Consider the following 24,088-nt stretch of genomic DNA (forward strand, 5'->3'; position numbering starts at 1 on the left):
CCCTCACTTGCGGAGGATCAACTTTTCCCACCCCCTCGGGTGGGCACTCATAACCTGGGGTCGCAGCCAGAACCGGGGATGCAAGTGGCCCTAGCTGGAGGGAAACGAAGCCGGGCGGGCAGTGGGCTGCCCTAGACGTCGGGGAAAGTGCTTCACGGGACCCCGAGTGCCCCGGGCGGGCGAGCACGCGGGTGCCCCGACGAGTGGCCCGGGGCACAGGGTTGCGGGTCCCCGGGAGGGCGCCCCGGCTTCAGCGGCCCCGCACGCGTCGTCCGCGCCGGACCCCCAAGGGTTAAGCGCGGGCCCCGCGGCGCGGTGGCAGACACGCCAGCCAGCCCGGGACGCGGAAAGGCGGTCACCGCCGGCCGCGCGGGGCCGCGGCGGGATGCGGCGCTGGAATGAGGAAGCGCGGCGGCGCGGGGAGGGCTGGGGCGCGCGGGCGCGGGGGTGGCGGCGGCGCGCCCAGCGGGCCCGGCACAGGCGAGCGGGCTGCAGCCGGCGGCGGCGCCAGCAGGTACTGCCCGTGCCCGCTGCCGCCCCGAGAGCCTGGGCTCGGGGGGGCCGGCGTCCAGCCCAGCGCGGCGGCAAAGTTTGCGCGCGCGGCCCCGGAGTTGCGGTCGGGACGGCGCAGCGCGAGCGGGCGACCGGCGGCAGAGGCGACGCGCCCCGCTCCGCGTCCCGCTGCGAGCCCCGCTCCGAGTCCCGCGCCGCGCCCGCTTCCGAGTCCCGCCCCACGACCCGTCCCCGTCCCTCTCCGAGCCCTGCTCCGCGTCCCGCCCCCCTCCCGGCTCCTGTCCCGCTCGGTGCCGGAGCGTGCGCGGGGTCCGAGGCGGCGGCGGGGCAGGGCGCGCCGGGACCGGCTTGGCGCGCAGCCCCAAAGTTTGTGGAGCGCGGGCTGCGGGCGCGCGCTCGGGCCGGTCGGCCGCAGGTGGCTGAGCGCTGGCCCGCGGGGGCGCGGAGCGGAGCCCAGGTGCGCGGCCCGTGGGCGGCGCTGTGCGCGCGGGACGGGCCGACCGGCCGGGAGCGCGAAAGCCTGGTGGCGGCCGGCGGGGGGTGGGGAGCGTAGAGGAGAAATGGGGAACAATGCGAGTGAGCAACTTCAGGAAGTCATTGTGAAAGAAAGCTGGGAAGAGCTGGGCGGCCGAGCGAGCCGGGCGCTCTGACAAGTGCCTGCGCGGCCCGCGCCCGGGGCGGCGTCTGCGGCGACGGTCCTGGGTCCCCGCGGAGCGCAGCCGAGCCCGGGCGGGACGCTTGGCCACGGCGAGGGGGCCGAGCAGGCGAGCCCGGCTCCGAGGTTGCTCTTGGCGCCCGAGGATCGGTCTTGGACTCCCAGAGTGCGACGCACACATCCACGTGAGTGTTTCCAGGTAGAATTTCCGTAGGAAAACTCGGATTAAAAAAAGAGAGAGAAAGAAAGAAAAGACGAGGCGGTTAGATGTGTAAGTCCTGGTTTCGCTCGGGTCCGCCTCTCCTCTCTGGGGACAGTGGGAGCGCTGACTTTTGTCAAAGCCTGGGCCACTTGGTGCTGTGACTGCAGGTGCAGGGCAGGCCGGCCGCGGGACACCTGTGAGCCGTCCCGCTGTCCCCGTGGGGAGGACACCGTGGTCCCTGTCGTGTTTAAATCGATCTACGCTTATATAGTGAGATCACGGAAGTCAGCCTTTATAAAGTCATTCATAACGCGCTTTCTTTTCTTATTTTTGACGTGAGAGCTTTTTGTTTATACTGTAAAATAAACAGATCGAGTCTGAACTTGCTTTCCGCAAAATCGGAATTATCCCGGTTTGAAAAGTTGGTAGTACTTTTGCCGAGTGCCGTTTTGGCTGTCAGGTTACGAAACCCCTCGGTCAAAAGGCGTCGGGTTACTTGCGACTGTATTTGAAACGTGTTTGAAAAATTCGTCAAGGATCCTTGGTGATTCCTAAGGAATCTCCTGAAGGTGTGATTGTTTTTTCTTCTAAGTTGGAGGCACGGAGTGTAGCATCTGGAGAAGCAAAAAGGGTTACGATTCGATTCGCAGGGTCTGATCCGGCACTTCCAAATGCAGCTTTCAAATGCAGTTCCCATTCTCTCTGGACTGCAGCCCCCGGAGTGAATGTCAAGGCCCTGTGCTTCCCTCAATTTCAACACTCAAAATTCCCCACCCTGCTCCCCACGGGGTATTTCAGCTCTGAGGTACCTTATTTTAAACTTGGAAAGACAAACTGGTATTGAAGAAATATCTCCTTCACCTTCTGTTAAAAGTTAAAAAAAAAAAAAAAAAGGAAGCTGAAAATATTTAATATGCATAATATTTAAACTTTCATGGAAATTTCAGTGATTTTAAGGATTGGTTCACTTTGGTTGAGGGGAGAGTGGAACCTGCAGGAAACGGTCTGAGCCTCTTGAATTCACTGCTTTGTCTGAAGATGTTTATTTGTTGAGGTTATTCGCATTCATCTTTTATATGGGATTTTTAAAGTAATAATTCAAGTATTATGTACATTATATGTGTTGCAGTTGTTTCAGTGACAAATTAGATTATTTGATATGTGGCTTAAAATTTAAGCAGTCACAGATATCTCTAACCGGAAGATTACTTGCTCACATTCCAGATTATACAGAACGTGTTAAAAAATAATTTGTGTGCACAGATATAAATAATGATGTCGCATTTAAAAATCCTATACAACTTGGGTTTGATATAGTGTATCCGATTTCAGAACTTCCCATGGTCATACATGTTTATACCTTTTTTGCATGGGAAAAAAATATGTGTTTCCTGGCCTCAAAGTCCACCAGAGCTGAAGACCAAAACATGTCACTGAGTTAAATGGTCAGGTTTTCTTCCCGTCCTGTTTCTTGGTGATAGTTGAAGGCAGCAGTTTCAGAAACTCCTCCTTGCTTCTTTAATTCATCAATATTTTAATAAAAGTGCTACATCTTGGGAAACTACATATCCTCGGAAATTCAGGAGCATCGTAACAATAAAAGCCCATCATCACGGCCTCCTGGGATGAGCCCACAGGTCCGTGAATCAAAGTATGTTGCATTTGGGTCTTTTGAGAAGTATGTCTGAAGTCTCCTGAGAGAAGGTAACCAGTGGTTTCCTTGCAGCCATTTCCCTTGTTGAAAATTAAGATCACAGCCAATTTCCTGGCCAAGAGGCTGCAGCCAGTAGTGCTGGGACCACTGTGTCTTCCTCACTGGAGGCCTAGATTCTGAGGATCGTGGTTCTTTGGTTTGGGGATCTTTTCCCCTTGGCTTGAATTTGTGTGTCTCACGTTGGGTCATGTGTAGGAGCATATTGTCAATATAAACGTCAAACTCTTGAAGTTTGAGAGGACCTGGTGTATATATACAGTCTACTACGTGCCATGCTGTGAAACACCTCCACCCCACCTGTCCACGTGTCGTGTGTATCCTTCACGGTTACATGTGTATTAATAAATACAGGAAATAAAGACATTATGTGACCATATGCACACAGACACACACAGGGAGTACACACAGTGTGGGGAGAGACGCAGGGGGCAGAGTGGGAAAGGGTTATAACATCAAACACACCTGACCTGAGTACTAAAGCCCCTCCTTTTTGGGTTTTGGTTGGTTGGTTTGATTTTTACCTTTTACTAAAACAAGACAGCTTTTCCTGCTTGGAATGGTGAATTTAAGCATAAGTGACGTTAGTACTCTGGGTGTCTGCCTCACGTATTTGCAGTTAACCCAGAATTCATCAAGGGTAGCAGCGTTCAGAGGCGTTTTTGTTTCTTTTTCCCGCCTCTAATATTTGTCATTATGAAATACTTTCACTACGAAATAACTCTTGGTTTTGTTGCCTTATTTGAATGCAGACTTATATCAGTGGATCCAGCTCACAGAGAGCAACCCTTTGGGGTTGACTGACAGCCCTTGCTATTTCTCTTTTTTTTAATTATTATTTTTAAAGTTTCATTGAGGCATAGTTGATTTACAATGTTGTGTTAATTTCCGCTATTTCTACACACATTTTTGGGTGCTGTGACTCCCACTTGTGGCCATAAGACCTTGCCCCTCCAGCCCTGATGGTTACCGTTAGTCCCTGTCTGGTGCCGGTCCGTTTGTACCTGCAGAGCCCTCAGGCATGTGTGTGGCATCATTCCATGTCACTGGAGAAAACACAAGATGTAAAAGCGACAAGTGACCCATCCTTTGAGGCTGACAAGGGGAGAACCGTTGATCCAGTTGACACCTTGAGACAGATCATTTTGGTTTTGCTCAGAACAGGCACATGTACACGTGTGATCCAGACCTTGGGCAGGTTGCATTTCAGAGCATAGGCATTACACACACACGTGCGCACACACACACACACACACACACATTTAAAATCCAGATGAGGAGGGAGACAGGGGTTCATCAGGGACGTGGGCCTCCCAAAGCAGACTCAAGCCACACCAGCAAAACTGGTTTTAGCATGGGGTCGACCAGATGCCCACCCTGGTTTCTCCACGGAGACCTGGCATGTTGTTGTTCTTTGCAGTGTAATAAATGACTCTGCACTGCAGGTTATCCTTCGGCATCTCCTGTGATATATGTTCACGTCCTTCCCTTTTCAGTGTCGTTGCTTTAATAGCTTGTGTTTGACATCACTTCGAAACGTTTGATGATAGTCTAACAAATATTTGTAAGACGTTAGGGAACATTAAAAGTGAAATGCTGCATCAGTACAAGTGAAACAGAGCAAACAGAAGAAGCTTTGCAGAGAGCCCCAGGGGGGAGAGGTGGGCAGGGCCCACCCTGCTTTGGTGTGTATTTGGTTGGGGGCCAGGAGTCACTCCTGAGAAGGGCCTGGTGGGGAGGCAGCCCAGGCCTCCTCTGCAGGAAATGGCCTCATCCCTTGAGTCCGTCTTTTTTTCCTTCTCCTGTTTTGCTGCAATGAACAGGTGGGTGGATGCCTTGGGTGCCTCCCATGATCCACCTGGGGATGAACTGTGAAAAATGGTGAAAACCCCGAGTTCCAGGCCTGGGGGCCGCCTGCCTTCCCCACCACAGGCCTGGCTCTGTCTCCCTTCTCCCAGGGCCGTTTGTTTCTGCCTTTGGGGTGCTCAGAATGCCTGTTGACTAAAAGAGGTCCCGCTCCCACCCGCCGCAAGCCCGCCAAGTCAGACGTCCTAATCTGTAAACCCGTTTTGGTCAGGACAGGAAGCACGGGCTCCCTTCCTGCCCGTGTTTTCCTGAGAGAAAACTACCTTCCCTCCTTTTTTGCATATTTGGCAAATGGGCCCACCTTCCTCTCCACCCCAGTGGAAGGCGAGGAGGGCAGTGACGAGGTGAAGGAGACAGCAGGGTCCCTTGCAGGTGGCTGAGTCCAGGGGCTTCTGCGCAGCTCAGGGTCCGAAGGCCCCAGGCCTCCAAGGTAGGACTGGGGGGCAGCCCCCCTGGGTCTCCAGGGGCCACAGGCTCCTGGGTGAGATCGCCCATTTCTTTGCTGCTTTTCCACAGATGGGATGTTCCCAGCGTGCACCCTCCTCCTTCCCAGGGCAGCCTACGACCCAGCCACTGCCCGGCACCCCTCCCGTTGTCTGTCCTGGGTGATGGAGAGCCTCATTACCTTCCATGTGCTCTCTCTGCTTTCGGGGGTCCCCGCTTCACCTCCTGATGGCTTACGGCACAGGGCCACGGCTTAACGAATTGCTGAAGATGGGCCCCAATGAGTGGGAAAGCTCCTCCTTCAGCTTTTCTCATTCAAGTGTGCAATGATTCGTTTTTCTTCAGCAGTCAGCTCACTGCTAAAAGAAATCTGACTCTCTTCCTGCCATGTTCGCGCCCAAAGTGAGCTCTCATGGACGTGCAGTTGGTGCAGGGCTTCTGGGGTGTGTTGAGGGCAGGTGCAGTGTGCGAGGGTCCCAGCTTTGTTATTTCATCCCTTCCCTCCCTCCTTCCTCTCTGTCTCTGCCTCTGTGTCTCCATCTTCCTTCTGTCTCTCATGTGTGGGGTTTTTGCAGAGACGACTAAGAACTGCATAAAGAATTTGTAAATGACCTTACACATGCTGAAATAGACTTCTGGGCTCCATTGTGGAGTTCACATGCTAAAACTGACACTCGAAAGCTTTTTCGGGCAGTTTGAAACTGTCTAAAATTGAACAAGATGGTTTGGATTAGAGTCCTTTTCTAAAGCTAGGGGTTCCACGGCGAATATTGATTCATCAGTTTTTGGTAGATTTTTGTTCTTACATCAAACTTTCACTGGCACACTTGGAGCATATGAAATAGCACGTGAGACACCTCCTTAGACCAAATGGGGAAAATGTTTAATCTAGAATCTTTAGGAGAAATGAAAATGAGGGATTGATCTCTTATAAGCTGACTTTGGAGGCACTCTGAAGTGAACTCCGGTGCTTTTAATGGAAACTAGAGAGAGCCGGCGACCCCCTGCTGTGAGCCCCACTTTGAGCCTGAAAAAGTGACCTTTACTTCCTCCTTTGTGCTGGGTTTTGTGTAGGGCAGTGATATTCAAAGAGATCCACAGTGGAAACATATTGATAAATTGTGTATCCTACTTCATTAAATTAAAACTCATACTGCTAATTATCTCAGGTGGTGAGAGATAATTGCAATTAATTACCATTTAAAAATGGTTTAGAAATTTCTAGTGCATTTCTACCTGCGTTTTCTCACTTCTCTCTGGAGTTGTGTTTGTTTAACCTGAATTTCAAGAATTTTCAGTTTAATTTAGAGCAGATAGCCTTTTGTAAAAGAAATGTAATTTGCTGGGAAAAAAAAAAAGTAAAACATTGAAAATAAATAATTTAAACTTATTTAAGGGCTGCAGAAAAATCTGACTGTAGTGTTTAAAATGAGTTTTCCTATATTTTGCTCCCTGATGGATATGAGCATTTTCTGCCTGATTATACATAAAGATGTGCTGATTTTGTAGGCCTGAAAACGAGGAAGTTGTAAGCCTCTGTGAGGTTCTACTGACGACACCCCCCCTCCTCCGGGTTTGCATGAGGACATTGTGGGCTGAAGGTTGTGGATGACAGAACGGACCCCAAGCAGTCCTTGTGGGGCCTGATACCCACTCGGAGGGCATATCCACATGGACCTTGTTACGTGTTCTGTTATGTTGGGCATTTTGTCCTTGGGATCCTACAAGGTTTGGGTTACAGGATAGCTCAGCTCTCTGTCTGTCACCGAATACAATGGAAATCTAGAACTTTTCTTGCTCATTTGGTCCAACTAAAGAACCCATTCAGAATATCAAGTGGTATCCTTCTGTGTGATTATTTTAGTTACTGTCAGTAGCAATCACTGTTACCAAATCATTGATACATTTGTACTTCCTTTACCCTTCTCAGATACAACTGAACTTGACTTAAGCTGACCCATTTGAAGCTGGGGTGACCAAAGTAAATTCCCAAAGTACTGAAGCTGCTAAGAGATTAAGCTGCGATTTAAGGAGCCTGATTTTTGAATTTACATTCTGTGTACTATGAACTTGGTTTTGAAAAGTGAATAGAGATGATTTTTTAAGAATTTTTATAAGAAGGCACTTCATTTTAATTCATTACAGCTGATAATTTAATTCATTACAGCTGATAATTTTGGGGTGTTGTAGACAGAACTGATCTCAGAATGCAAGTCCTTTAGGGAGAATTTCCCATTAACCTGGAAACCACATGGCCTTAACATGGGGAGTCAGCCATCAGGATGTCTGCACCCATTTCTCTCTGGAGCCAGCATCCTATGGTGCTCTGGAAGACATTTTCTCTCTCTGTTTGCATCTAGATTTGTAGCTCTTGTTTCCCCACCAGCTAGGCGGGAGAGACTTTTCTAAATTTAAAAAAAAAAAAAAAAAAGTTATATGGTAAACTGGATGGTGTCCTCGGTGGGAAAATCAACAATAGCTTTTCAGTTGTTGTTGATAAATAGATATGTATGGATTGCAAACACTGGGTATTCCTGTGGGGATTAGCATAATTTTACTTCCTTGGGTCTAAATGACATAAATATAGCTTTAAAAAGAAGTCCAATGGCCTTTGTAGAAACCTCAGTATGACAGGTATGTTTTTCGGAGTGTTATGAGTAGACACGTGGATTTTGCTACCGTATACAGTTTTAATTTTGAATTTTTCATGTCCGCATAAAACTTCACTGCTAAGAAGGCAAGAGGAGATACTGTATTCATGACAGCATCTTGCCTTGCTGAGTAAAAAACTGAGTTCCTATTGTAACTTTGTATTTATCTATTTTATAAAAAATGAAAAAAAATCTTTGAAAAATAATAGGAACACAAAAACTATTCCTGGGTTCCTCTGTCTCTTCACTTTGTAATGACAAGAGATCAACACTTATGAGAATATCCGTGTAAATCATTATTTTGGTCCAGTTCCTACATTTTTCTTTAAAGATGGAGATGTCACTTTTGTTGCACAGTTGCTGGCCAAGCATGAAGTCTTCTAAAATCGGGAAGAAGGTAGAAGAAAATGATCTAAACTTAGACTTTTTACTTAAGTGATGAAGTGTAAAAGGCCATTTATATTTGAGGAAGTGACTTAGGAAATGGCCTCTGATGACGGCCAGAATCAGGAAAAGTCCTCTAAAAGAGTATGTAAATTCTGAGTGTGTCTGCCTCTCCCAGGGTTGCTGAATAAACAGCAGTTACTGTTAGTAGTTTGAGAGCCAGTGTACAGGGGTGCACACATGAGCGGGTCCAGACACACAATAGTTGTGCAGTGCTGGACCTTCCTGGGGCACCTGAAACCCAGCTCTGGACCTGTTTTGAAAGCACAAACTGTCTCCAGCTCCGTTTTCTGTATTATTTTCTGATTTCTAATATTTCGCATCTTTTTTCCTGCCTCACTTCGAGACAGGTGGCTCCATGATGGCTTTTACAAATAGTCTCACGGTTCCTTTCATTCTGTATTAAATCCCTCCTCACTAAGAATGTTTTCAGACTGCAGGGTTTTCAGCTGTTTTTTGAAGAGCCTTCCTGAGTTCCCCCTGACCCTTCCTCTTTTGCATATCAGTTCCTGCCCCTAGAAAAAAAATGTGAGGACAGAATTGCACATGGGAGCTAATTTGCCCTCAAAAAGCAGGTTCACAGCAGAACAAACCGCTGGAGGAAGAGTTCTCTGTAGCTCAGTTTAAAAGAAGTGTGTGTGTGTGTGTGTGTGTGTGTGTGTGTGTGTGTGTGTGTGTGTGAATGCCTCAGTTAAATATGGGGGAAGGGGGGTGTGAAAGCCAAATTGAATTCCCTGCCATCCTGTTTAAATCTTGTTTTTCATTGTTATTTGCACCAGCCCTAATCTCTGTGGAATAATCATGAAAATGTGTAGATTGGCAGCTAATTTTTGAAAAATGAAAAGACTCAGAAATGGAATAACTGGGCTCCGAAGTTGTTACGTTCTCCCGACCTGTTTTGTCAAGTTGTTAGGAAAACCTCTACGGTCCCCAGAACCAGACACAAAGACCCTGCATACTGCCTTTGCTTGCTCTTGGAAAGTTTCCTTTTTTAAGAGACAGTGTAATTCACAGTGATAGGGTAGATTTGCAAAAATAAAATCTACCAGTCTGAAGATCAAAAGACTTTCTCTCAGCAGGAATAATGGGTTTTATTAAAGAGGTCTGTGACCTGAAACATTTTAAATAGATTATAGGCTTGGCCCGTGTTCCCCCTTCAAAATAAACGTCATTGAGATTATAAGGAAATAACCCCAAACGTAACTCTAGTGCAACCTCACTCATCAGGGAGGAAAATAACCAATAGCATCCATTTGACCAAATAACCAGAATTTAACTACATTGTAGAAGTTTTGTGATGAAGTTTGCCTTAATTGCAGGGTATTACAAAGAACATGCTTATTTTCTGTGAAGATACAGGTAACACCCATTCCTTATCCATTTATACATTTAACATTTGGGACTGCCGCCCAAGTGGTCCCGGGTTCAGATCTCAGCTCTGTTGTCTGTTTAGATGTGTGGCCTTGGGCAGAATACTTCTTTCTTAGCCTCGGTTTTCTCATCTACAAAATGGAAAGAATAATATGGATTATGTATAATAAGAAGAATACAGTTTAATTGTAAGGATTAAAGGTGCACACTTAGCAAATGGGGATTGAATACTAGATCTACAGTGGACACTCTGCCGGGCGCTCAGATGAGACAAGAGGACAACGTGGGTGGTGTCCAGGCCTGTGGGGATTATAGCAGTGACATGCCAGGCGCGTGGTAGTTGCTTCAAGAAAGCGAACTAACCCCGGTATCGTTTCCTTTCCCTCTTTTCCTGGCATATATAAGGCACTCAAGAAAGGCTATGAAATATTTCTGGACAGAAGCTCACCCGTGTGGTTCATCATAGCACATTTGTTGTGCTGTGTACTTAATTCTTTAATTGCCATTAATCAGGGTTGCTTGGAGAGTCATCAAATTGTGATTCGTGACAAGCATCTGGCTTTTCATTTTGACTTCATTAATCCAGACTCACCGTTTTGGGTTATGGAAAAGCCCTGGCGCCTCAGGGAAAGTGCTGTGAGGGGAGGCGGCTGAGGAGGGTCTGGGGACCCCTGCTCTCCCCGGCCCTTCCCGCCTGAGTGGTCCTCGCAGGCTCCTGCCGAGCCATTCTTCGAGCTGCTTGCTCTCCGGCGGGTAGAAATGGGGCCACTCGTCCTGGAGACGTGCCCGGGCTCCTCTCTCGGAAGCCACGACTGCCCAGGGCTGTTGGGTGCTTGTCCCCGGGGAGGCGTCCAGGTTCCAACCCCCGTGGGTATGGGAGGAGGAAAAGAAGGCGAGGTCAGGGAGGGGCTTCCAGAAGGTCTTGCTGTCCTGGCCACCGTGGAAGCAGGATGCTGTGGGCCTTCTTCCATCTTGTGCTTGGTCCTCACTGTTGCCCTGTTCTCTAGACTCCAGAGGTACGGTGGGGAGAGAGATGGGCAAGTCCCGAGCAGCAGCGGGGGAGTGACGGTCCTGACCGCAGGCTGTGCCTCCTGAAAGGACAGGCCCCGCTGGCTGCCCCTTATCTCTGCATCTGTTTCCCCGTGTGCGGGATTCAGGGCTGCTCACTCCGAAGAGACAATAAAAGCGTTCACGTCTGTAAGAGCTGCCGGGTGACGGTAATTTCCTGAGATTGTTGTGTTTTCTGCCATCAATATGTTGGCTCTGGCCTCAAATCACTGGGGCTCCCTGTGCAGAGCAGAATATGGCAATGTTCCCGTGAAACAAGTGTTCCCTCTGGCATCTCCCTTTACAGGCCTGCTGGCCTTCGTTTGGGTTTAGGTGAAGGTTTGTGAAAATAAGGTGTGAAGTCACTTTTGTGATAAACTCCCCTTCCTGACTGCAAGCTCTTTTGTGCTGAGATCAGATCAAGCCTGGGTCCCATTTTCCATTTGACACTGGGCACGGCTTCCACGAGTCTAAAAAGAAACGCGGAGCCTGGGCCGTGCCTGTGTTCCCGGAGGTGGGGTTATTTCACCGTCCCCTTCGAAACCCTTCCAGGCTGCCCTTTGGCAGTTTCTTGGTCTGGGAGGGGGTGGTGTTTCCTCTCCCTCGGACAGTTTTCCATTGTCGGATTATTCCTTGGTCTTTGCCTAAAAGCAAAGTCACTTTTACAAAAAACTCACTACTTTTTAGTCCCAAGAGATGCAAATTTCGACTTTGGGGAAGTTGGAGGGAGCTGGTCAAGCTACGCCCCGAACCACCGTGTGATGTCAGACAAGACAGGCCACGGAGTCACAGGGCCGGCGTGGACTGTGCCCTAATAGCTTACGAATCTCAAAACGATGATGCCAACAAAACATTCGTCCAATCAAGGGGGGGCAGCCCGTAAGCACAGCCCCAGGACTGCAGTGGCTGCAGGCCCACACATTGTGGGTCCGTGTAGGGTTGGTAGAGAGTGCATGTGGAATTCTAAGTGAGTCTGAGGACCTAACAGTTCCACGTGGGGTTTGCAGACATTCAGTGAAAATGGAAACAGGCCTGTGACAGGGATCCTGCATCCTCTGATCACTGGGGTCGGCTGCCTACCGCGCCCACTGTCCAGAGCACCAACGGACACTGAGGCAGGGCTGGATCCGGGAGGGTGCCCTCGCCCTGCCGCCTCGGAACACACAGGCGCACGCGCCCGCCCAGCAGAGCCGGGCCTGGGCCTTAGCCACAGGCCCAGAGCATCCCTTTGCTGCTTTGTGACATGTTCTCACATCTCCCCACCAAGGGGAGCCGGGAGTGGGTAGATTTTGCCCCGACAGTGAACCCAGAGGGTCCATAGGGTCCGGTGGGCTGGAAGGCACCTTCTCCGGCAGGGCTGGGGTGGGGGGCCATCAGCTGGGCCTTACGAAACATCTTCTCTTTTTACTCGGAAATTCCTTGACTATACAGTAGGGTATTGAGGAGATCAGTCCCTGCCACTGAGCAGTGTGAAGTCATTAAAACAAGAATGTCGATGCATATTTGTCAATTAAAAAGACACGTGTAGTAGTAAATGAAAAAATTGTTTTACAACAGTTTATTTGGAATATGTTTAGTGTCCTGTTCTTTGAAAAAGTTCTGTGTGTGTACACACACACACACACACACATACACACACAGAAAAAATGTGAGTAGTCCTAAGGAGTGGAAATTATGGGCATTTACTTGCCTCTGTGTTAAAACAGTTGGAAAATATGTATCACTCACGTAGCAGAAAAAAGTTCAAAGTCAACAAAATAAAAATTGGGAGTTAGAGTATCATTTGTTGCTGCAACATTTGAGTTCTATCTACTATACGTCGCCCCGTCAATACGGGGACACTTTAGAACTAGTTTGTGATATTTCACTGTAACATACCGTGTTTGTCTTCAGAAAGCTGAACCTTGTATTAATGCTGCTCAGTGAACACAGAGGTTTTTCTCATTTGAGTCTGCCTTGTTTCTTTAGAATTGTTTCAGCACGTTTCAGAAGAATCATAGGTTTTTTACCTTTTTTACTGTTAAAAGGATGTGAGACTTTGGACACATTGCTTTTTGGTGACCCTAGACAGGTTTCGTGTTTGCTTCTGGGGCTAGTTTGTCTGGCTTTGCTTTTGGTGGACCCTCAGTCTTGGGGCCGAAACATAAGTGGGCCGTGGGGCCTTTTTCCCTTCTGGGGTCATGGGTTGTACCCCTAAGGCCCACACTTGCCTTGGAAATTCGAGTCACAGCTCAGACTAGTGCAATGGCTTTTTCAGGAATAGATGCAAACCCTTCCCCATCCAGAGCCAGTGCTGGTCATCCGTGACTCTTGGTGACTAGCGCCACCAGGACTGAAAGTGCAAATCTGTATTCCGAATGCACCATGACGGCTGTTACGTACACAGACACGTGGCCTCTGTCTGCTCAGAGCTGTAGCCTCCCCTGAGAGGGTCAGGCCCCCTGAACCTTCCATCACTGTGCAGGCATCTGCTGAGAACAGGCCTGAAAGCGCACACACACACATCTGAACAGGAGAGACAGAGGTGGTCCCCCAGAAGGAAGTGAGCTGATTTCGAGTCAAAACAGGCTCCGTTGGCTGGTTGGAGAAGGCGCTCTTCTGAAGGTTGTCCAGCAGAGCATAAACACGCAGACTTGGTGGAGGTCATCTGCTGGTGGGCCCCAGCTTTCCTACCCACGGAGCCTCCAGATGTCACCTACCGGGGCTACCTGAGACCTGTGAGGTGCAGGCCAGGACCCCGAGTGCAGAACGCAGCCATCCCTCCCTCCTGCTCGGCTGACGTGGCCTCTCCCCGGTGTTTGTGGTGGCCGCGAGCAGAACGGTCCCCATCGCCACCCAAGGGCAGCTCCTCCAGGCTCGCTTTCTCTCCTTCCACCCGCCTGAGGAGCCAGCCACGTGTCGGCAGAACAGGAAGGTCTGGGCGCTCTCCGGGTCCGGTCTGGCAGCCGTCGTGAGGTTTCCTTCTCCCCACGTCAGAGCCTGACAGAGTCTCAGGCAGGGGCCCTGAAAGAGCGGGGGACAAAGCCAGCGGCGCGAGGCCCATCTGCCAGGCTGGAGGTGTATTTATTATTGATGGACGGAGCACGGCAGCTGCTCATATATGCAGCCCTGCCTGGGTAAATGAGACATTCTTCAGCAAATTGCTTCGTTTTCTGATTGCTGATTGTACGCGTGTCACCAAGCTGACTCAAGGTTCATCGATGCATGCTCAGTAAATTAGAAAGAACATAACTGCGGATCGGCCCAGAGAATGAATTCCGTGCCTACAATGACCCAGGGCCATTTAATTTTCTGCTTAATTTTGTTGCAGTCAGTTTGCATTTTGGGTTATTATGCAGTAGGAAATTAACAATAAATAACAAATTTGGTCCTCCTGTCCTTGTAATGATATTTTTATAAATCTTTGTAATGCTGTTTTTAAAAGGATCAAGGTCTGTGCCGGTCTGATCCTCCAGCGAGTGTGTAAGGAGGAAAGTGCATTATTCTTGGTAGATAGCCCCGTTGTTAAAGAGCTCAGCCCTTATCTCTCCTCTCTCTCGTATCTTAGGAGTAATTTGCTTTCAACTAAAATCGCTTCCTCTCTTTCTCAGATCACCCGAGGACCATGGATGCTGATGAGGGTCAAGACATGTCCCAGGTTTCAGGTGAGAGCTGGTGAGATGCCCATAGGGGGAGTCCAGGAAGCCTGCTCCAGTGGGCTCCCAAAGCCAAGGTGCTCGGTGGGGGGCGGGGGAGGTAGAGGGCTGTCCTGCCAAAGGAAAGGCCGAGATGGAACTGGTATCCATGTTTCACTTCAGCTCTTAGAGATTATCCCAGTGTGGCAAGCTGGACAGAAAAATCTCCCTCCCAGATAAAACTGGTTTTCCTGTTACATCTGCGAGCAACTTGGAAAGGATTCAATCTATGTTGATACTCTGGGGGAGCAGAAAGGACGGGTGATCTTCCCTAGAGTCCAAACACAGCCCAGTGAAGGTGCTTGAAAGAGAGAGAGAAAGATGGAGGGAGGAGGCGGACGAGAGACAAGGAGAAAGTAGATTGGAAAACAGAGTTTGGGGCACAATTCAGGATATTTGCTAAACGTGGCAATAACACTGCCCCAGTCACCATAGGTTTATTTCAAGCCCTATTGGACATAGCTTCTCCCATCATGGGAGACCCAGGGCCTGGGGAAGTCCTGGGAGATGAGGCCCAAGGTTGGATCACGCTGTCCTGCTGGGCGATGCCCGTGCGCTGGACCCCCAGCCGGTCTAGCCAAGCCTGCCCAGCCCCATATTCATGGGCCCAGGAAGCCCACTGTCTGGCTAGCCCTGAACCTGGATGTGTCCGCAGCAGTCGGGTTTTCAGTATTGTATATTCTCCAGTCTCAGGCCCATGGTCAATCCCAGGTAAGCCTCTCCGCTAGAATGGCCCATGTGGTCCTCTGGGCATGGCCAACCTGCCCACACTGGTTTCCAAGTTGTGACTGAATTCTGCGTCTGGGCCTCGGTCCGTCCTGGTGATGGAGATCAGGGCTGAGCGTGCGGCTGCCACTCTGCCTGCCCGCTGCTCCCAGGAGATGGGCAGGAGGGGAGATTCAAGTTCCCTCGACCTGGAGACAGCCTCCTGCAGCCCACAGTCCCCGCTGCTCTGTCCCTGCCAGTCCTGTCATTTAGAAAGTCTGGATTGAGCTCTCCAGGCGGTGAAGTACCAGCAGCCTCCTGGCTTCTCAGCTGTGGCATGTAGGCAGTGATGGACAGTTGGAGGACGTGAACATTGGTCAACACGTTTGGCCTTATCTGTAGAAACGAAAGTTGTGTTGGAGGAATCAGCCCAGGAGACATGCTCGCACACAGGCACAGGGCGTTTCTGCCGATGCTCGCTGCAGCGTTGGTGCTGATACTGGAAAACTTTGGTCCCTCCATGCCCTTGTTCATTCAGCTCTGAACAGTGAGGGCCATCGGAACATAGTCATGTGGAAAGACATCCAAGATGTACGTGAAGGTGAGAAAAGTGTGTTTCAGGATGATATGCAGAGTATGATCCCATCCTTTGAAATGAAAACATATCACACACAGACACACACACACACACACACACACACACACTTTCCACATGCCTGTATATACGTTTAGGAAAATTCTGGAGTGATACTTATTAAACATGCGCTTCCTCTTGGAAGACTGAGGTTGGAAGGAGGGGATGGTTTAGAGAAGAAGGGGACGGAGACTTTGGTTTATCATCTTCTACCTTTCAGCATTATTTGGATTTATTTCCCTTAAACACATACTTTGTTTCTTAAATGTAAGTAGAACAGCAACGACAATAAAACTATTGAAAAAAACAAAAATTTTTCCTCTCTGGAGCCTCTCCTTCGGCTTGGCCAGGATCTGATAGCTGCTGGTAGATGCAGTCTGAGCTGAAGGAGAGGTGGGCCCCATTCCCTGGAATTGCAGACCATGGCTAGAGGTGATGAGAGGGCCAGAAACACGGGATGTTAAACATCCCAAAGGCGCAAAGAGACCCCTTCGTGGTTTCTGATCCTCTGTGTTCCCTTGTCACCTTCCTCTTGGGTGGCTTCCAGATTGGCGTCTTACATGATGCATTGAGGAGGAGAGCCCTTGGGTCCATGCAGACTCTGCTGTCCCAAAGGCAAAGCCGAAAGCCCGAGCCTGGGCTGGCATCTCTAGAAAGTTTTGTAGGAGAATGGCCAGTCAATATTCTGATCCCCTCAGTTGGTAACAAACATGACAAAACCCTCATTTTCTTCTCCTATTTTTCTTGCCCTTAACATTATGCTAAACACTCAATTTGTTTGGAAGTGGCTAAAGAGAAGGTTGGCAGGGGATGGAGTCAAGAGTGAGGTTGGCCTGAAAAAGCCAACTCTTCTTTGGTTTAAAAAAGATTCAAGATTTGGTCTGAAATTTTCTTTTGTATACTCCTAGCAAAGGAAATGCTACTTGTAGTACTTTACACAAATAGTCCTTTGGATTGTGTTAAGCTTGGAGCATTCTAAACAGAGATTAGAGCATTTAAAGAGTTGTGCCCTTTTTAAAAATATTTTTTAAATTTTATTTATTTTTTGTCCACATTGGGTCTTCATTGCTGCATGCGGGCTTTCTCTAGTTGTAGCGACAGGGGGCTACTCTTCGTTGCGGTGTGCGGGCTTCTCACTGTGGTGGCTTCTCTTGTTGCAGAGCACGGGCTCTAGGCGCATGGGCTTCAGTGGTTGTGGCTCGCGGGCTCTAGCTTGTGGGCTCAGTAGTTGTGGCACGTGGGCTCAGTAGTTGTGGCTCGCGGGCTCAGTAGTTGTGGCTTGCGGGCTCTAGAGCGCAGGCTCAGTAGTTGTGGTGCACGGGCTCAGTTGCTCCGCGGCATGTGAGATCTTCCAGGACCAGGACTCGAACCCGTGTCCCCTTCGTTGGCAGGCGGATTCTTAAGCACTGTTCCACCGGGGAAGCCCAAATTGTGCCATTTTTACTAGAGATTTGAAGCATACTTTTTCTACTTCTTGCTGCTTCTCCAATACAATCCTTGTAATGATCACTTTTCCTTTTTGATTTCTAAAATGGAGGAAGGTGGCAGTAAGTTGTAGAATAAGGATGTACACTTAGCCAAACAGAAGTTAAATTTTTGATTTATATGAGGAATATGTTCTGAATCATCCCCTTTCCCCACAAAATTATTCCTTGTTATATGCTGCTCCCAAAATAGAAAAATAGATTTTTTTCTAAGTTGAACCCTACGAAATTGCCACTATCATAGGGAAAAAAGTTCCAACATCAGCCATTGCATAGGAGTCCACCTAACCATTGTGCACTACTCCCTTGAAAAATAGAGAAGTACTTAATACCTAACTTTTTTTTCAAACTACCTGTTTCTTTCTTCCCTGGGATTTATCCTAAATGTGGACTGAGCCCTGGTTTACAGGGTCTTGCATATAGTAGACACTCAGTAAATATTTACCCAGTTGTACCCACCAGAGTCGGGAAATGCTGTTGAACAGGCTTGGAGGAGAGTGTGTCTAAAGCAAGGCCACCCTTTCCTTTAGGGCACATCTCCTTCATCCTTTGGGTAAGTTTTCTATTGCTTTCTCTGTCTCTGTTTTCTTTGGCACGCTTTCCAAATTATTGGTTATGCGTGTGGTTTATGGTTTGTTTTGGGTTCTAAGGGAAGAGGCAGCCTGTGGGAGGACGGGAATTGTGAGGCCCGTGTCAGCACCTCATCTGTGCCTCCAGCTCTGAGACCTGAAACCGTTCTCCATGCTTCCTGGACCACTGTGTGTCCTCTGCAAAATGGGGGACTGGAGCCAACTGAGCTCAGAGGATGCTCAGGCTCCTGGGGCCCTATGGGGTGTTTTCTTAGTGGTTGTTTGTAATGTTCGTTGGAACCAGGAAACAAGAACTATGCTCTGTAGACATCCATCGCCTGCCTGGGAAATGAGGCTCATCTATGTTGAAGTGTCAGTGCAAATGTTAATCAGAGTACATCACATTGATTGAGTGCTTGAGATTTACCAAACACCACCCTCGGCATTTTTCTCCTTTCAACTTTACAAGACCCCCATGAAGAAGATACAGGGACCGTCTTCAATTCACAGGGAGCTGAGACTCACAGTTTCAATAGCCAATCAGAAGTCCCACGGGAGCCAGACATGGCACTGAGTAGGAGCTTCCCCACTCTTCTGTAGAGTCTATTTTCTCAGTTGTTATTTACACCCAGGAATTATGTTCTCCTGGGTAACTGTGCACAGTAAAAACTCATCCACTAGGGAGAAAGGGAATCACAGAACTTTGTTGGGCGAATTATAATCTACTTGAGGAATATTTGCTTGCTGTTGATAAGCTAATTATACAATTTTCTCATCTAATTTGCCCAAAATGCTTCTCATAGGTATAGCTTTATTTGAAACATGGGTAGTAGGTAACTTACATAGAAATTGGTAAGAAGTTTCTTCCATTTTTCTAAATAAGTAAAATGACCTCTCACCTCCTAAATTCTTCCATTTCAATACTTGATTTCTCACTGTCTACAGTTCTGCGTGTCTGTGTGACATTGTATGTGCACTTGGGGGACATATGGGCACTTGGTGCTGTGCATACCTCTTTCTATAGGATGTTACATATACAAAATAATACCATAAGCTTATTTAGCATATTAGCATCCATGCACTTTATTATTTTATCCTCACAACAACCTTGTGAGCTAAGCCAAAATCATGGTTTTTTAGCCTCATTTTACTCTTGAGGAAAGAGCCTTAAAGAGGTGACTTATTATGGAATCTGTCTTATAATTGGTCAGATCTGAGCTGTACCCCGTGTCAACTAACTTCTAGTCACAGTGTGTTAATATCTGCTGTGTGTTGGCTTGATTTAATAACTTCATTTTCTTATCTTTTATCATGGTGTTGTATTTTATACCCGGTGTTGTATTTTAAGCGGTTAACTGGGTAAATTGGTTTAAAATCAACACATAAAAATATGTTTGCTCCCCATGAAGGTTTTGATGAAGTGGTGGAGGTTCATCGTGGAAATCTCCAGCAGGGGAAGGATCCCAGGGTCGCTGAGTACCAAGGCTCAAGCCAGTGATTAATGCCTCAGTAGCCGCTGCTCAAACTTGGGGGCTTTTAGGCAAATCAGATGAGCTCTTAAAAACCATCACAGAGTGCGGGCGAGGTGAGGCTGAATTCCAGCAGGGCTCGTGACAGGCACGCGGCTGTCTCACCTCGCTCTCTTCCAGTGCTGACTTTTTACCAGATGCCCCTGCACACGCCGAGACTCATGTTTTATTCTTGCTGCTTCTGCGTGGGGAGCTCCTGAGGATCGACCCGACCCAGGGTATTTAGAATCATAGTCCCTACTGTTTCCATTATTCCTTTTCCTCCCCCGTGTAGGAAACAATGAAAGCGCTGAGATGCGGCAGGACTGCTGGGCTGTAGCTCAGCACAGGAGCCCAGCCAGGCGGAAGGGCGCCTAGGGTCTCACCAAGTTCTAGTTGGTCCTGTTCCCAAGAAACGAATCAGCTAAATTTGAAAAAAGATTATGTGGATGCATTTTTCACGTGAATGGAGGAGAGAGACCACATCCCTTCACTGGATAAATCCCAATTCTTTATGATGCTCCCTTGGTTTCCTTGTGCCCGGGCATCTAAATTGATCCCAGAGTTCTCCAGTGTTATCATCAGGAAGCTCAGAATAAAAAACAACACAAGGGCTTCCCTGGTGGCGCAGTGGTTGAGAGTCCGCCTGCCGATGCAGGGGACACGGGTTCGTGCCCCGGTCTGGGAAGATCCCACATGCTGCGGAGCGGCTAGGCCCGTGAGCCATGGCCGCTGAGCCTGCGTGTCTGGAGCCTGTGCTCCGCAATGGGAGAGGCCACAACAGTGAGAGGCCTGCATACCACAAAAAAAAAAAAAAAAAAAAAACCAACACAAAACATGAATACAGTCTAGTTTCTCAGTGTCCCGCTCCCAGCCCGTAACCATGACAGCTGGTTAATCAGAAAGGCGAACGTGCACACACCCGGTCAGTTTGTTGGGCCAGAGTTCCCATGGTCCGTTCTGTGGAGGCTCCTTGGGGGTCTTCGCAGAAGCAAGTGGCCTGGGCCTCTGGTCCTTCAGCCAGAGGCTGAAGATGGGCACAGAGGACGGGTTTCGTATATTGAAGTTCTGTGGAAGAACTAGAGATTTTCACCCGAAGTGAAGTAAGTCAGACAGAGAAAGACAAATATCATATGATATCACTTACATGCGGAATCTAAAATATGATACAAATCAACGTACCTACGAAACAGAAACAAACTCACAGACGTAGAAAACACACTTATGGTTATCAAAGGAGAAAGGGGGGGAGAGATAAATTAGAAGTTTGGAATTAACAGATACACGCTACTATACATAAAATAGACAAACAACAGGGTCCTACTATATAGCACAGGGAACTGTATTCAATATCTTCTAATAACCTATAATGGAAAAGAATCTGTAAAAGAATGTGTGTGTGTGTGTGTATAACTGAATCACTTTGCTGTATACCTGAAACTAACACAATATTGTAAATCAACTTTACTTCAATAATTTAAAAAATATATTATTCTTACCAAAAACAAAATTGAAAGAGTCCTCTGACCACCTCCCTGAAGTCCTCAAGGTTTGAAGACCATAGCTCTAGGAAATCAGAAGGAAAAAAGAGTTGTCAGTTGGTCATATGCTTCCTGCGGGCTCCTGTTCAGAGCTTTGGCCCACCTGTACAGGTGAACAGTAACACTGCGTCTTTAGCTGTTGCTACTTTTAAAGTCTTCCTTTTAGGGCGATGAAAATATTACTGATGGAATGCACATTTAGTGTAACACGAGAACTTCAATCAATTTCTCTCTGCCTTTGGCTTTTCCTTGGGAAATTCTTATCAGCCTGCCCCACCTTTAACTATCCATCCATCTTGTATTGGCTATCCAAATATACCCAATAATGCTCTTTCTGAAAATATGCCAATTGACGTAATTACAGCTAAGCTGGAATATTAAACTGTGATGTCTGGTTTTTGTTTTTTTTTTTTTTTTGGTACGCGGGCCTCTCTCTCACCTCTGTGGCCTCTCCCGCTGCGGAGCACAGGCTCCAGACGCGCAGGCTTAGCGGCCACGGCTCACGGGCCCAGCCGCTCCGCGGCATGTGGGATCTTCCCGGACCGGGGCATGAACCCGCGTCCCCTGCATCGGCAGGCGGGCTCTCAACCACTGCGCCACCAGGGAAGCCCTGTGATGTCTGTTTGCTAGAGAATGCAATACTATTCCCCAAAGCATCGCCTTGGTGCCTTGCAGCTTCTATTTTAAATTATTCCTGGAAGGGTCATCTCCTATGCCGGGGATGCTTGCACTGGTGCTGCCCTTCCCCTGAAGGGTTGTGTCGCTTTCGCAGGTGGTTTATTCAAACAAACAAGACAATTCCGCACTCTGCCTCGCCCTGTCTTCCAGGCTTGTCTTCCACAGCAGTGCTCATGGGCTATTCTGCATCCACTGGGGGCCTCACCAGCTCTTTCCTTGCCTGGTTTCGTTGTCTCCTAACTCAATTTTAGGTAGCATCTATGTTAGAAGGTACGGGGGTTTCCATTTCAAAGGAGACAGAGCATTTTCTACACATCTAGGCTTGCCAGTAGTGAATGCTTGGGAGTGGGAGGGATTTCCCCATTTCTGGGGCTTCCGATGAAACCTTATAATATAGTCAAAAACAGAGTCGGGCATCCCGTAAAACCCTATCTCATTTGGTAAATCCTACTTTGTGAAGCAGCTTTGAGAGTTGTGTGGATTCTGTTTTGCTTTCATATTTTGAGGATAAAAATCCCTGGTGGCAGACCCTCTGTGCACGTGGGGCAGAATCGTGTTGATTCCCTGTTCATCCTCCTTCCAGGCTTCCCGGCCCCATCAAGTTAATCAAATCGGGCAGCTGGCAAAATACCTGCCCCCTGGCTCTGGAAAAAGAGAGTGAACAGACCCAGAATGTGTAGCTCTGAGCAGGACACTCAATCTGGTGACCTTAAAAACGAAATAATATGAGGGTGTGGTGAGCAGGCTTGTAGGAGGGTAAAGTGGAACAAACGTACAGGGGAAAATGTGGCCCTAACACGTGAAGAGGCTTAAAAACGTGGATGCCTTTTGACCCAGGCACGAAACTCCCGGGGTTTATACTACGGTGGTTCTTAAAAACGTGGGCAGAAGCTGTCTGCTTGGAGGTTTACCACAGTGTTGTTTCATTAAAAAAAAAAAAAACAGATTGAAAACAATGTAAGTTCAAAAGTAGAAAAAGGATTTAAATAAATCCTAGCGTGCCCATGCAATGAAGTATTACACAGACGCCACAAAGTTATGGAAGTAGGGCCACTGGTTATGAGAATGTCTACAAAGTACAGTTTATTTTGATCAAGAAAACATGTCAGCACGCGTTATCCGTAATATATGAGCATCCATGTGTGTGTACACACACGCACACGCACACACCACAGTTTTAATAGTGGTGATCTCTAGGTGGCATGTATTTTTCACGTCTGTGTCCTCTCAGTTTTGGGGGTGGCAATGGTATTATTTTATAAAAAGGAAAGCAGGTTCTAATCCCCAGAGAGAAACGTGAACTCAATCCAGTAACTCGAATGAAGCCAAACCACGGTGAGGCCCATCGCAGTGACCACCACCCCAGGGGTGACCATGTCCCCAGAAACTCAAGCTCCTAATTGCCTCCTCAGGGAAGGAAAGCCCCCCGGTGAGTGACACCCCCGACGATGGCGATGAACCCATGCCTGTCCCTGAAGACCTTTCCACCACGTCTGGAGGCCAGCAGAGCTCCAAGGGTGACAGAGGACTGGGTAAGTGGCCTCCTGTCCACAGACTGTCACGTGCTCTAGTCCTCCTGGACCTTTGTCTCTTTACAGTCATTTCACCTGTGGTTTCCCCTCAAGCCCCATGTCAAGGAAACACAACATGCAGGACGGGAGCCCCCGCTCAGTGCGGTCTTGAGCCCTGTGTGGGAAGCAGCGTGGCCAATCTGCGGAGCATCCCAAAGCAGGCACCTCACTGGCCTCGCGTCCTCAGCGCACTGCAGCAACGTCCACGCTGATGGCTTGTAGACAGGGGAAATTATCCATTTCATGTGTAACGGCAACAGGGCTGTTCATTTCATAGCTCTGCTTTAGAAGGAGCTGAATCTGGCCATTTTCAGTTACCCTTCACATCTCTATTTCTCGAATGTCCAGTTTAACTGAAAGTAGAAAATTTGACAAGTAGAAAAATTTTAATGTTAAAAAAAGATCTAGATCATCTTGACTAGCGGACATTTACACGCCTTCTCCATAAAAGAATGTGTATGGAAGTATCTGCAATCTCTCCCCTGGTTAACCTACCCGGGCTACAGTTCATGGTGAGAAATCTCAGTCCACCCTCTTTAAGAAAACAGAGGCCCAGAGAAATGCAGTGAATTAGCCAAGGTCACGTAGCAGAGTCAGAAGGAGACTCAATTTCTGACTCAAAGACTGGTTTTCACTCCATGATACCCTATTCTCATCAGCGAATGAGTCAACAGTTCCTTGGAATACCTATCTTTTTTCTTTTTATAAAGATAAAACTGTGATGTTGAGAGCCACTTATCTGCACAAAAGAGTATCATGAAGGGTACGCAGGTGGAAATGAGGTAGGACAGGTAGGACAGATCTCATGTGGATCAGCTCA

The 24,088-nt window shown here is 48.2% G+C and overlaps 1 protein-coding gene across 9 annotated transcripts in view; it reads left to right on the top strand.

The window, feature by feature from the left end:
- The first annotated feature begins 457 nt into the window (after nucleotides 1-457).
- Nucleotides 458-24,088, top strand: part of IKZF1 (IKAROS family zinc finger 1) — an 88,653-nt gene continuing 65,022 nt past the window's right edge. For 8 of the 9 annotated variants that reach the window (XM_079932420.1, XM_079932422.1, XM_079932423.1 and 5 more), the window contains exons 1-3: nucleotides 1,082-1,353; nucleotides 14,495-14,548; nucleotides 23,110-23,229. In XM_079932420.1, coding sequence (XP_079788546.1) covers nucleotides 14,509-14,548; nucleotides 23,110-23,229 — 160 coding nt within the window. In that variant the 5' untranslated portion in view covers nucleotides 1,082-1,353; nucleotides 14,495-14,508. Of the gene's footprint in view, nucleotides 515-1,081; nucleotides 1,354-14,494; nucleotides 14,549-23,109; nucleotides 23,230-24,088 lie in introns of those variants that run through there. The other variant, XM_079932421.1, reaches the window with a different exon arrangement.

The sequence above is a fragment of the Stenella coeruleoalba genome (assembly GCF_951394435.1).
Source record: "Stenella coeruleoalba genome assembly, chromosome: 9".
NCBI classification, from domain to species: domain Eukaryota; kingdom Metazoa; phylum Chordata; class Mammalia; order Artiodactyla; family Delphinidae; genus Stenella; species Stenella coeruleoalba.